The sequence below is a fragment of the Eschrichtius robustus genome, chromosome 18, assembly GCF_028021215.1.
Source record: "Eschrichtius robustus isolate mEscRob2 chromosome 18, mEscRob2.pri, whole genome shotgun sequence".
NCBI classification, from domain to species: domain Eukaryota; kingdom Metazoa; phylum Chordata; class Mammalia; order Artiodactyla; family Eschrichtiidae; genus Eschrichtius; species Eschrichtius robustus.
In genome coordinates, this window is record NC_090841.1 from 20,037,339 (window position 1) to 20,051,262 (window position 13,924).

Below are 13,924 nucleotides of genomic sequence, written 5' to 3' on the forward strand. Positions count from 1 at the left end.
CTTTTTCCTTACTGATGTTCCAAGGTTTCTTCTTTGATCCTTTCCCTTCTGTTTAGAGAACTCCCTTTATACCTTCTTTTAGGTCTTAAGTTCTCTGGTGACAAATTCTCTTAGTTTTCATTCATTCGAAAATGTCTTGATTTCCTCTTTGTTCCTGAAGGATATTTTTACTAGGTATAGGATTCTGGGTTGACAATCCTTTTCCTTCAGCACTTGAGGAATATTGTGCTATTTCCTTCTGGCCTCAAAGATCACTGATGAGAAATCTGCTATGATTTGAATTGTTTTCCCCCCCTCAGGTAAGAATCATTTTTCTCTGGCTGCTGTCAAGATTTTTCTTTGTTTTAGTTTTCATAAGTTTAATTATGATGTGTCTTGTGTGGATCTCTTTGGGTTTGTCCTGTTTAGAGTCTGCTCAACTTCTTCAATCTATAGGTTTATGTTTCTTGCCAAATTTGGGAAGTTTTCAGCCATTATTTCTTGGAGTACTTTTTCAGCCCTGTCCTCTTTCTTCTCTCCTTCTGAATTCTGATGTCATAAATATTCAGTCTTTTGAGTCCCTGGACATTTTGTATTATGTTATGAGATTCTGCATTTTATTTAAACTTTTTTTTTTTTTTTTGACACTGCTTTGTCAGGGAAAAGGGGCAGTGCTGCCTAGATACTGCCAGGTAGAGGTAGAAGACCAGGTTCTCCTCTTGGCCTTCATTGACCCCCAAGGTGGGGAGATCCTTATTACTGCCGAATGGGAATGGGAGTTCTGGTTTCCACTGACACCACAGTGGAGGTCGTTTTGTTACCACTCCTCAATGATGAAAGTACTGACTCTCCATTAGGCTTCTTCTTTCACCACCCCAGTGGGGAAGGGGAGAAGTATTTCATTACGGTCTTTCATTAAGTATTCATTAAGTATTTCATTAAGTATTTCATTATGGTCTCTACTAACACTGAGGGATGGGGGGGACTCAATGTCAGTCAGTGGAAATAAGGTTCTCAGTGTCTTTCTCTGACGCACCACCCTTAGTGGGGTGCTGGAGTAACTAGCTACACTCTTGCAAGGATGAAATTCTTGATGCCCCACTCAGACTTTGTTGGCATTGGTGGAAGTGGGGCCACAGTTTTACTTGTGGTGTTTGGCCAGAGTAGAATGTTGTTGTCTGAAAACTTTCTATCTTGTTAGGCTGTACATTTCCTAGTCTTTTAGCTACAGCGAGCTGGCTTGGATGGGAGTGCTTTTTTCTGGTCTGCACCCAATGGCATTTCTGGCTTGCTAGCTTCTTTAGCACCAATTTGGGATATATAGGGCAGAAAGGAAAACCCAGGGAACTCACCACCATGCTGTTCCTTGGTTCCAGAGGTCCCTAGCTGGTTTGTCTTCTTCTCGCCTCCTATCAGAGTCTTGTTATGATTGTTTTATATATAATGTCTACAGTTTTTAGTTGTACTAAGTGGGAAGAATAGGAAAAGTACATTGCTCCATGTTCCCCACTATTACTTATTTTGTTATTGAAACTGTCTCATAACTGGCCACTGGGAGACCCTTCAAATTGGCTTCTGCATATTTCTGATGCATTTCCATCATTCTTTGAACACATCCTAACTTTTTGGGCTAACAAAATATTCCAGGCTCATCTTGTACTTTCCCTGCCCAATCCTGTAAGCAGCCATTTCTCTAAGAAGCTCTAGTACCCTTTAGTGGAGGAGGGTAGTTATATATGGGCACTAGATGTGCTTATTTTTATTGGGGGTTGCTGCTCCCAGGCCTTCTCAGTGGACAGAGCACACACACATATTAATATCTGTGATGGTTCATTTTATGTGTCCACTTGACTGGGCCATGGTGCCCAGATATTTGGTCAAACATTATTCTACATGTGTCTATGAGAGTGTTTTTGTAAGAGATTTACATTTAAATCAGTGGACTTTGAGTAAAGCAGATTGTCCTCCATTGTGTGGGTGGGCCTTACCCAATCATCCAAAGGCCTGACTAGAACAAGAGACTCACCTCTCCCAAGAAAGAGTAAATTCTCCAGCCTGATGGACTTTGGACTTGAATGAAACATTAGCTCTTCCCTGTGTCTCCTGCCTGATGGCCTTTGGACTTGAACCACAACATCAGCTCTTCCTTGGGTTTCCTGCCTGATGACTCACCTTGTAGATTTTGGATTTGCCAGCTTTCATTACTGAATGAGCTAATTTACCAAAATGAACCTCTCTCTATATATATTCATATCCTATTGCTTCTGTTTCTCTGGAGAATCCTAATATAATATGTGTATTTATTTATATATCTGTATCTATATATTGAAAACCATGAGTTTACACTAATACTTAATTCCAATTGAGAGGAAATTCTTTCTTGCTATGCTTTAAGTTCCTTCTTTGATCGAGAGAAAGCTGGCTCCCACTATTCTTAATATAGTCACTTATTTGCTCAATTTCCTCTTACAACAAGTTTTTGAGAGATGGTAGAATATATTTTGTTAATTTTCCAACAGGCAGAAGTGAAGTGTCTTGAGGATCGAGTCACTTCCCTTTCTAATTCTCATAAGGGAGTGTATAGACTTGGGGTGGTGCTGGTCCTGCCTCGAGGGAGATGTTCTAGGAGAGCAGCTGGGAAGCTGCCAGGGCTGCCAAGGGCACAGCACACGTCATTGGGGGGTTTAAAAGCTAAGTCATGAAAACTGGCAATATTGATTACAGCTTATATTTGTCTAAAATTTAAGGAGCTTTCACATACTTATATTAGTTGTTCCTATCTGCATTTACCTTACATACTTTGTAACTTATATGGCAAAAAGTACTTTGCAGATGTGATTAAACTAGGATTTTGAGATGAGGAGATCATTCTGGATTATGGTTGGCCCTAAATGTACATGTATCCTTATAAGAGAAAAGCAGAAGGAGATTTGACACAGATAGAAGAGAAGGAGGCAGAGGTTGAAGTAATGTGGCTACAGGCTAAGGAGTGCCAGTATCCACCAGAAGCTGGAAAAGTCAAGGAACAGATTTTCCCCTAAATCTTCCAGCTGGAGCATGTCCCTGCTGACACCTTCAATATGGCCCAATGATAAGGATTTTGGACTTCTGGTTTCAGAACTGAGGATAGATTTCTGTTGTTTTAAAGCCACCAAGTTTGTGGCAATTTGTTACAGCAGCTATTGGAAATGAATACACCCACGTTTACAAATGTAGAACCTGAAACTCAGAGAGAGTAAACAACTTGTTTAAGACCATACTGCTGGCAGGTGGCCGAACTGGAATTCAAGTCCAGGTCTATTGACTTTAAATCCAATGCTCATCCATCGTGGCTGCCTCCTCCCTTACTGAGCCCCTTCCCTCAGTGAGACGGAGAGGATCACAGAAAGAGCAAGACAGAAGTGGTTGTCATCTTTGGGTGCTTATTAGAAACATTTGGGGAACTTTTACAAAATACCACTCTAGGACCCACCCTGGACGACTGAATTAGACTCTTTGGTGGTGGGGCCCAAGGAAAGGTATTTTTAAAAGCTCTCCACGTGATGCTAGGGGGCAGCCAAGGTTGAGAACCAGCGGTGCAGTGATTCCAAGTTCATTCCATATATTCATGTTTGTGAAAATATTTGTATATTTTTCTACATTTGAATTTGAATTCTGTTATTAACTGTTATTACATCAAGTGCCAGAAACTTAACCTTTGTTAAATTAGGATCTCTCTCTCTCCTTCCTCTTTAGATCCAGGAGATACATGCAGGACAGATCAGCAGGGAACATCTAGTCCTTGGCATATACTTAACTAAGCTGGCATATATTGATACACCCTCTTCTTGTATGCTCTGGGTCATTTTTCCTTACAGGTCTATCCTTTCTTGTTCTGGCCTGCTGGCTCTCCATGCTTGTGGACATAACTCTCAAGGGTTCAGAAAGCCCTTGTAGACTTTCGCAAATCCTGAGAATATTATTCAGCTCCATCTGCAGGGGTGCACCAGCCTGCCAGAGGTTTCCACCCCGTGCCATCCCTGTACTCAAGGGATTTTGGGTCTCCCTCCAGTGCTCCTTGTTTTAGATTCCTGAATCTCTTTGGGGGTGGAATTGCTTTTTGTCCTGGAGACAATGGCTTTGGCAAGTACACAGCAAGGGGATCTTCCTCAAGGAACAGCCAGAGAGTGTCTTGCTTCCCTTCTACTCTCCTGCCCATTGTCTCGAGAGGCAAGGTAATTCCAATTCTATTTCTGAGGCATAAACTTTCCTTGAGTCCTACTGGACTTTGACTTAAAGTTCAGTCTCCTGCAATTCAAAGCTCTTGAACTTGCAATTCAAAACCTGTCCTCTGCTGGTCTGCACTATCATTTTTTTCTTTAGGTGATGAATACTTTTATCTAAATGGTGTGAAAGGTAAAGGATTAAAGAAAAGAAGAAGATTTGAATTTCAGTTGTTATCTCAAATTCTCATCTTGCCACCCAGAATTGGGTTCAAATATTGTGCTGCAACAGTCAAGTAAAAGCTGTGATACTGGGCAAGTTACTTACTGTTTCTGAGCCTCAGTTTTCCTTTATGTAAAATGCAGGATTTGTTGTGAGGATTAATATGCAAATGTATGTTTCTCTCTCTGTTGCCACAGCCATTCAAGGGTGGGCTAGATGAGGTTTCTCCTTCTCCCATTTCTGAAGCTTCAAGAGAACTAAGAGAAATCTTGTATAAACATCCAGCTGTCCCATGTTGTGTTACTGATCTTCCTTCACCCCCAAACTTTAGTTCAAGAGACTGTATATATCTGGTTTCTTTCTCTTGCAGAGGTTGGATGTGTAAAATGGAGTAAGATGAAAACCAGAGAATTCTGAAAATGTCTCACGGCAAAATAAAGGATAGGGGATAAAAAGAAAAAAGAAAGAAAATGTACGTAAGAATCTGGCACTAAAAACTAAGTTTTCAGTAGATGGCTATTATTCATCTTAGCCCTCAGAAGTTTGGGGTAAGCAGATATGTTGCAAGTTGTTTCTACAGCACTTTGTAATTCTATTAATGCTATAGTTAACAATAGGACAGTTTAGCTAAGGCTTTGCTCTGGGCATTGAAATGTAGAGGGTGTAAACCTTTAATGTTTTTAAAAAACTGTGAAAAATTTAATTTAAAAATTAAAATTAAATTTCCCTCAGGAAATTTCTTTTGCCTTTTTTCCTGCATACCATCCTACCATTAATCACCTAGTAAAAGGAAGAGATAGACAAAGGGGGAGACTAAAGGTTAAGGATAGGAATGCCATTGTACCTGAAGAATAGTTCTTCCTTTCCCCTCTTCCTCAAGGATTCTCCCTCCTACCTCTCCCAACTTAAAAAAAAAAAGCAAACCAAGACCTCAGCGTCTATTTTCCTTAATCACATTCTGCTATCCTTTACTGCTCATTACTAGTTTCTAAGATCCTTGTAGATAAGGACTGCACAAGTTTTTGCTATGCAAAAAGTAGTTTCTTGATAAAATGATTTCATTTTTTAAGGCTGGTTGTGTAGTGGTGAAGCACTTAGCAGGTACGACGCCCTTCATCATTTTACCTACCTATCTAGAGGTACAGAGCTCTGAGCACAGCCAAGAAATGCTGTGGGACGAGTTTGCTCCTACCTCCTTGCCTACGCTTCCAAAGGAGCTGGGGCCCATGGGACCTGCATGTGCTCTTTCTCAGTCCTGCTGCTATTCCCTACTTCTGCTGCCGCTGTTCTTGTTTTTGAGCCAGTATTGCAGAGGGCATGGCAGTGGAGATGTTTCCTTTAATGAATCACCTATGACCGACTTGAAGCTTGTGAAGCAAAGTTAACCCAGTCAGGATCCTAGCCGGGCTATAGCATTACATCTTATTTTAGTATGCTGACTTATTCTGGGTTTACCCACATGCACTTTAAATAACTGGCCTTGGACTCAGACAGTTGGTGGTACTTGGTAGCTCAACTACTGACAATTAAAGAGAGCTGGCTTGAAAATAAGTATAAGCTCTATTGTATCTGATGGGATAGCTGTTCCTAACAGAAACTGGTAGGTCTCAATGCTGGGTTTTGGAACATTATCCAGATTTTATTTGATTGGTTAGATTGGGCAGTAGAAAGGTAGAGCAAGAGACATCTGAACTTCTAATGTCTGTTTCCCCTCTTCCTGTTTCTAACTGCACAAAATATCAATTAGTGATGAAAGGAGCCTTGAGGTCAGTCCCCGCATGAGTGTCAATGAAACAATAAAGTCTTTAAGACAGTCCTACCTTTAAGAACTTAAGAGATTTGGGTTGGGGGGAAGGGGGGATGCAAAAAGCTCCTTTCCATTCCCTAATTCAATAGGCTGCTTGTTTTAGATTCACTTTTTCTTTGCACAGTGCTGTTCTGTGGATCGGGTCACCGTGCATCAGAGGTAGGTGCCAGAGCCTGGCTAATGTCTGTCAGCAACGCCCACTTTCTCTTAGGTTAAGATCTTGCCCACAGAAATCGCTCTGACACATTTTAAAGCTCGCTGTTCAGAGCAGAATAGGCACCCAGTCCTTTGTCCAGTGGTCAACTCTTTGGTGGGGCACATGTCATCTCAGGGTTTTCCATGCACAATGTGTGCATGTGATTCACCTGCAGAACTCTAAGAAATACAAATGCCCTGACTCCACTCCTTAGATGGGTTCTGGTGAAAGTATTTTTTTTAATTTATTTATTTTTGGCTGTGTTGGGTCTTCGTTTCTGTGCGAGGGCTTTCTCTAGTTGTGGCGAGCGGGGGCTACTCTTCATCGCGGTGCGCGGGCCTTTCACTGTTGCGGCCTCTCTTGTTGCGGGGCACAGGCTCCAGACACGCAGGCTCAGTAGTCGTGGCTCACGGGCCCAGTTGCTCCGCGGCATGTGGGATCCTCCCAGACCAGGGCTCGAACCCGTGTCCCCTGCATTGGCAGGCAGATTCTCAACCACTGCGCCACCAGGGAAGCCCGAAAGTATTTTTTTTAAAAAAGCTTCCCAGGTGATTCTGATACATCCTCTGGGTTGGTAATGTGGACAGCGAATGTTGCCCCCCATTCCACTTACCCAAGGATCAAGCCATCATCAGCCACCGGAGCCCCAGACACACACACCTCCTCTCCTGGGTGTGCCCCGAGGGGAATTCAGGATGGAGAAAAACAGGAAGCATTCTGTGCTCTGGATACTGGTCCTAGTTAGTTAAGACGCATTTCTGAGGAATAATTTCAATGAACCCAGATCCTTGCATCTTCCCATACCTAGAAGGGCACTAAAATCATTAACTTGAGATGTCTGCTCTTTGTGATTAGCAGTGATCCTTTTATGTTCGACTGCATGTTTTTTTTTCCCCACCAAAAAACTCCTGTACAACCTGGCTCCTCCCTTACCTTTTTGGAGCAGTTCCTCAGAGCTATCTGAGAGGCTGTCTCCCGGCAACAGTTCTCAGTAACCAGTGGCTGAGCATCTTCTTAGAGGGCAGAACCGCGCTGTTTTACTCACTGCTGTATCCCGAAGCTCAACTGCAGTGTTTGGCACGAAACAGACATGCAGTTCTTATTTTCTGAATGAACCCCATCTTAAAGAGATGAGGCACCTGAGGCTCAGAAAACTTAAGATCACACAGGTGGTGGCGCTGGTCGTCTCTCCATTACATTTCGCTAGGAAAACTTCAGGTTGCTGAGCGATGGCCGAAGGTCGTATATTGAGGCTGCGGTGAACAGACACAAAGGTCAAAGTTTGCTCCACGCCCGCCAAGCCCAGCTTCTCAGGAGCAATTCCTGCTTTGCCAGCCCGGGGCGAGCCGCCACAGCAGAGTTAACCCGAGACTCCGCCCCATGGGCGGGGCCAGGGGCGGTCCGCGTGTCAGGAGCCGCTGCGTCGCCAGCCGCCTAGAGCTTCTGCGCCTGCGCGCGGCGCCCAGAGTCGGACTCAGAAATGGCGGCCCTCATGTTTTACAGCCGGCTGTTGGCTGCCGCCACCCTTGGGAGCCACCGGCCCCGGACGGCGCTGCGGGCCGCCGCCCAGGTATTGCGGCCCAGTCTGCTCTCGCTTTGAGGGTCGGCAGGAGAAAGGGCGAGGTGGGGGACTGGCCCCTGTGGGCGAGGTGTGAGGGGATCCGGGGACCGGCTCGGGGTCACCCCGCAGTCGGTGACATTGGGTAACAGGGGGTGCCCCGCCGGGCCGGCGGGCTGCTTGCCCGGGAGTGCTGCCCGCCAGGACTGCGAGCGGGCTCGTGTCTACGCCTTTCTGTTCCAGGCTTAAGTCTGCGAGGAGCTCCAGCATTTTGGCGAGGGCTGCTCACCCAGTTACTGAGGGGGCGGCGGGGAGCCAGGGTGGGCTCCGTGTGGAGAGGCGGCGGCCGGACGCTTTCTCTTGCTGCTCTGGCGTCCGGCGCGGTGGGCCGAGGCTTGCGCGGCCCCTCTTTGGGGAGGGGGAAAATGCCCTTGAGATGTACTTTTGCGTCCCTTGGAAGCTGTCACACGTAGGAGTGGCTTCGCAGAACCAGCCGTGCTTGCTGACTGGCCTTTTCTGGGACGAGGCCGGGAAGTTTCCCATTTCCCCCAAGTAGTGGTGTACTGTTCTGTCTAATAGCGGTAATGAGATGATGTTTACCAGCTTACCAACTGGGGAAATAAGATAGTCTTTTGGATCACTTCATTTTTGCATAGAATATAGTATAATAGACGGCAGGGTGTGTGCGTGTGTGTGTGTATAATAGACGCAGGGTGTGTGTGTGAGTGTAAGTAACGGAGCAAGGGCTTGTGTGCCCGTGGCACAGAAAGCCAAACTGTCAGGGGTTGTTTGCAGCAAAGTAAGCGTTTATTTGCAGGGCGCCAAGCAAGGGAGTGTGAGACAAGTCACAAATCCACTACAACTTGGTCTTTAAGTTAGGAGTTGTTTTTAAAGGGGAAGAACAAAGAAGCTGGGATTAATCATTGGCTTGTGTAATTTCTGTGACACTTCTTAATTCCAGTTTCAGAGTGTCAGGTTGTCTCCTGTTCATGGTTCTCTGGCCAAATGGTCCATGGCTTGGGGGCCTATTAGCTCATCTTGCCCTGAAGAAACAACCTGAGTTTGTACTTTAATGATGGTATCTGCAATAGCAATTTTAGTGCATTAATGATGTTACCAACACAGCAGTTTTAGTCATCTGACTCTGGTTGATTAGTGTTCAGTTAGCACAGGATTGAAGTTGGAGGGGACAAGAAAGGGAATAAGCTTTTGGGTAGAGAGATTAATTATAAGTTCAGTAAGGGAACTTGGTTGTAGGAGGGCTCAGTTGGAGCATTTATTGTAGGCCAGGAACTGTGCCAAGCATTTTACATGTAATCTCTCAGTAGGCTTTTCAGGAACACTGTAAGTCATTAATTTCCACATCATTGATGGAGAAACTTTGGCTAAGAGAACGAGTAATTTGGTCTAGGTCACCAAGCAGGTGAGGTCAGAGCTGAGGCTTAATTCCAGAAGTGTCTGGCTCCAAAACCTGTGTGCTTGAATCTGCTCTACGGTTTTTCCTAGAGCATAAGAATTAAACAATTCTTTACAACATTGACACTGATAAACTTGTGGAAGGGCATGATTAGCTTCCTAAGTCAATTCCAGAATTTTAGGTTGTGTTCTGAAGTAACCTCAGACATGCCATAAATGAATTGATTTAGACTTTTTTTCTTTTTAAAGCTATTCATACTTTCAACCTAGTGAATTCTGTGAGTTTGCTTCCTAATAGGAGAAGTGATTCTTTTTTGGCCTTGAACTTCCGTCTTATGGGTCTTAAAGGGGGCTGTCTAGTTTTTAGAAAATGAGACTTTGGTGAACAAATATGTTTCCATTCTAAACATTGTCTTTATACTTTTGGAAATTCCTTTAAAAGTCTTTATCTCTCCATATAGAGATGCCTAATATATTGTCTTAAATACCTTCTCTTCCACCCTCACATTAAGTAATATAGCTTTAGAGTTTGGAATCACCTTAGTCTAACCCCTTGCTTTTTTTTTTTTAATTTAATTTTTATTTTATATTGGAGTATAGTTAATTTACAGTGTTGTGTTAGTTTAAGGTGTACAGCTAAGTGATTCAGTTATACATATATCCATTCTTTTTCAAACTCTCTTCCCATACAAGTTATTACAGAATATTGAGTAGAGTTCCCTGTGCTATACAGTAGGTCCTTCTTGATTATCTATTTTATATATAGTAGTGTGTATATGTCAATCCCAATCTCCTAATTTATCCCTCCACCTCCCCCCCCACAACGTTTCCCCTTTGGTAACCATAAGTTTGTTTTCTGTGTCTGTGAGTCTGTTTCTGTTTTGTAAATAAGTTCATTTGTATCAAATTTTTTTTTTTAGATTCCACATGTAAGTGATATGATATGGTATTTGTCTCTCTCTGTCTGACTGACTTCACTTAGTATGATAATCTTTAGGTCCATCCATGTTGCTGCAAATGGCATTATTTCATTCTTTTTTATGGCTGAGTAGTATTTCATTGTATATGTGTACCACATCTTCTTTATCCATTCGTCTTTAGATGGACATTTAGGTTGCTTCCACGTCTTGGCTATTGTAAATGGTGCTGCAGTGAAAATTGGGTCTAACCTCTTGCTTTTGTACATGGGGACATAGAGGTGCAGGGCCTAAGGAACCTTGTTCAAGGTCACCCACTGAGTTTAGCAAATTCTCTTAAACATTTTGTTTAGTTCTCTGACCCTTTTCTAGTTTCTCTGTATCTTTTGTCCAGTGTATATAAAATAAAAATAGTTCAGGTTAAATAATTTAAGGTATCTTCTTGTTTGTTGTGAATCATACTCCCCAGTAACTACATTTTTCCACTTTTGACTAAGTATTATTTAAACTAGGTATGTGATTGGATAGGTGGTGGGGTAGGAATTTGGCCAGGAATTTGTGGCCTTTTGGCAGTAGGAATCTTCTAAGTGATAATATCAGGAAAGAAAAATACTTAAATATGGGAATCTTTGTGATTATGCAGTGATTTGTATTACCGACATAATTCACAGCTGATGATATTTCAAGTTACAACTTCTAGTGGTGCAAGGAAAGGATTATCAAAATATTTCAGATATTTAAAAAAAAGTTTAAAGTGGTATAAAAAGCTATCAGCAATACCTTATGAGTACTACTAATTCTTTGTAAATAAAGATATTTGAAAATAGATGTAGATATTTGAAAGAAACCATAAAAATATACTTAGAGTTTTGCATCATGGATTCATCCTCAGCCTTTTTTGAAAAATTTCAAACTGATAGGTATGTTCCAACCAGTACATTGAACACCCATATTGCCTTCACCTACATTTAACTTTATACCACATTTGCTTTATCTTTAAAAAAATTATATGATATGCAGTCATATAATTTATATACATATGTATGTATGTACAAATTATATTCATTTATTTTTGCTGAACCATTTGAGAGTAAGTTGCAGGTATCATGGCACTTCTTCACCCTTAGATGTTTCAGTGTATGTCTCTTAAGAATAAGGACATTCTCCTAAATAACCACAATATAGTTATCATACTTAGGAAATTTAAAATTGCTGAAATACTTATATCTAGTGTATAAGTCAGATTCATATTTCCCCAGTTGTCCCCAAAGTGTCCTCTATAAATGTTAGATTTTTTTTTTTTAAACTAGGATCAGGCCTCTGTGGTATTTTTTTCTGGTCTGTCCAGCTAATTAGGTGCCACCTAGTGACTGTGATTGCTCTTATATGTGTTGCAGCTGTTTATTTATACATCTGTGAACTCTGTGGTTGGCCTCATTCTTTATGTGTTCCTGGTACAGTGTCTGGTATATAGGCATTCAAAAATGTTTCAGTGTATTAATATTTTCGCCAAGCTTATGCTAGGTACTCCCCCTTTCCCCCTTATTTTTATTATTTTGAGGTATAGTTTATGTACAGCAAAGTGCGTAATTTATGTACAACTTCAGCTAGATTAATTTTTATGTATGTGTCCATCTGTGTAGCCACCATTCAGATCAAGATATACATACAATGTTTTTAGCCCTCAGAAGGCACTCTCTTTACCAATACTCACCAACAGAAGGTAACCACTTATTCTGACTTCCATCACTGTATGTTAATTCTGACTGGGTCCGAACTATATAAAAAGAAATCACATAAGTATGTATTCTTGTGTCTGTCTTCTTTCCCTTAAAATTATATTTGTGAGATTAATCCATTGTTTTGTGAGCAGTAGGTTTCTTCTTTTTTGCTCTGTAGTATTCTGTTATATTAATATACTACAATTTACCCATTCTTCTATTGATGGGCAATTGGGTCATTTCCATTTTTTTGTCTATTATGAATAAGCCTGCTATGAGCATTCTTATATATGCCTTTTGGTAGACTAAGCACTCATTTCTGTTGAGTATATACCCAGGAATGGGATTTCGCAAGGTAGATGTATACTGAAGTTTGGGAAGTTGTTGGTTTTTAATATTAAAGTGAAACTAAATCAGGGAATTGAGCTACCCAAGAGAAATGTGAGCCAGGATTTTAGCTTACCAGATGAATCAGAAATAGCTTGCTATTCTATGTGATTGATTTGTTAGACTAGTGGTTCTCAAACTGTAGCGTGCTTAAGAATCAGCTGAATAACTTTTTACAAGTGCAGATTTCTTGTGGCCCAGTCCAGAGGCTCTGATTTTGTAGATGAAAGGGGGACCCTGGAATCTGCACTTTTAGAGGCATTCCCAGGTAATTTTGATGCAGACTTTTCTCTTTAAGAGTCAGACTGTTTTGTGTAAGATTTCTTTCAATTCAGTTGTTATGATACTGTTTTGTATGTACGATGTTTCAGTATTCTGTATTCTGTGTGGAGATAATGGGAATGTATGGGTGGATAACACTTAAATGTGTGATTCCAGTGCAGTTTTCCAAGGCTTTCATAGCACTTAATTTGTTCTACATATTGCCAAATGAAGTTGATAGGATTGAGGAGTTTGAAAAAAAGGGAGGGAGGTGTTTCTGTGTGTTGTTAATGATGGGCTAAGACTAGGCTCTAACTTAGTGGAGCTTTGGGACCATAGATGCTGGAGATCTTTCTGATTGCATCCTTCCTTCAATAGTTCTCATTGTTGTGGCCTTGCCACCGGTGGCTGACAGCTCTCATACTCCTTTGTCTTTCAGCAGTGACTTATTCAGCTGGTAGAGGGACATCTTATTTCTGTTTCCTACTTATTTCTTTTTGAAAAAATAATTCTTACTCAGCTCTACTGAGGGATATTTTAGTGGCGAAAACTCCTCCAGCTGTATGAAATAGCACTTCTTATTTTTTATTTTCTATCTCCTTACTCTTATTGCTACTGTTTGATGTATTTTGTTTATTGTCTGTGCCTCCCCCTACCCCCGACACACAAATACACGCTAGATTGTAAGCTTTAGGTGCAAGGGTTTTGTTGGGTTCACCTCACTATTTCCAGTGTCTAGGTGCTCAGTAAGTTTTTGAATGAATGAATGTTCTACGTAGATTGAAAAAGGGAAGTTTGTAGGGCATTTCTTTCTTGGAAGCTTTCGCAGTCCAGTTGTGAAGGACATACACCTGAACTGGGTTTGTAAAGGAGACACCAGTTAAAGGAATCATTTAGAAGGAATGCATTAAAGATGATGTTGCAGATTGGTTCTCTGAGCTGTAATTTGCAGACTATTAGATGGAGAGTTTCATGGAGGAAGTTTACTAGAATGTGATCTCTGGATCAACACCTGCGGCACCTGCGGGAGAGTGAAGGAAGGAGGACTGAAGAGAGGGAGTCATAGAACTGTGGTGCCGTGCATTGGGGACCTCTGCTCTTCCTATGGGAGATCTGCAGCTAGGATGGTCCTGAATTGTCCCAAATTGGGGTGAGGTGCCAGGTTTTTACATCCTTCCCTTAACCCTCATTGGCCAGTCATTGGCTGCAGGCTGACAGTGGGAAAGGAGGTATGACTTAAGGCAGGGAGGCTCCAGT

The 13,924-nt window shown here is 41.9% G+C and overlaps 1 protein-coding gene across 1 annotated transcript in view; it reads left to right on the forward strand.

Moving 5' to 3' along the window:
- The first annotated feature begins 7,869 nt into the window (after positions 1–7,869).
- Positions 7,870–13,924, forward strand: part of SUCLA2 (succinate-CoA ligase ADP-forming subunit beta) — a 52,565-nt gene continuing 46,510 nt past the window's right edge. Inside the window, exon 1 of the mRNA XM_068526393.1 lies at positions 7,870–7,977. Within this exon, the coding sequence (XP_068382494.1) occupies positions 7,888–7,977 (90 nt within the window). The 5' untranslated portion in view covers positions 7,870–7,887. The remainder of the gene's footprint in view (positions 7,978–13,924) is intronic.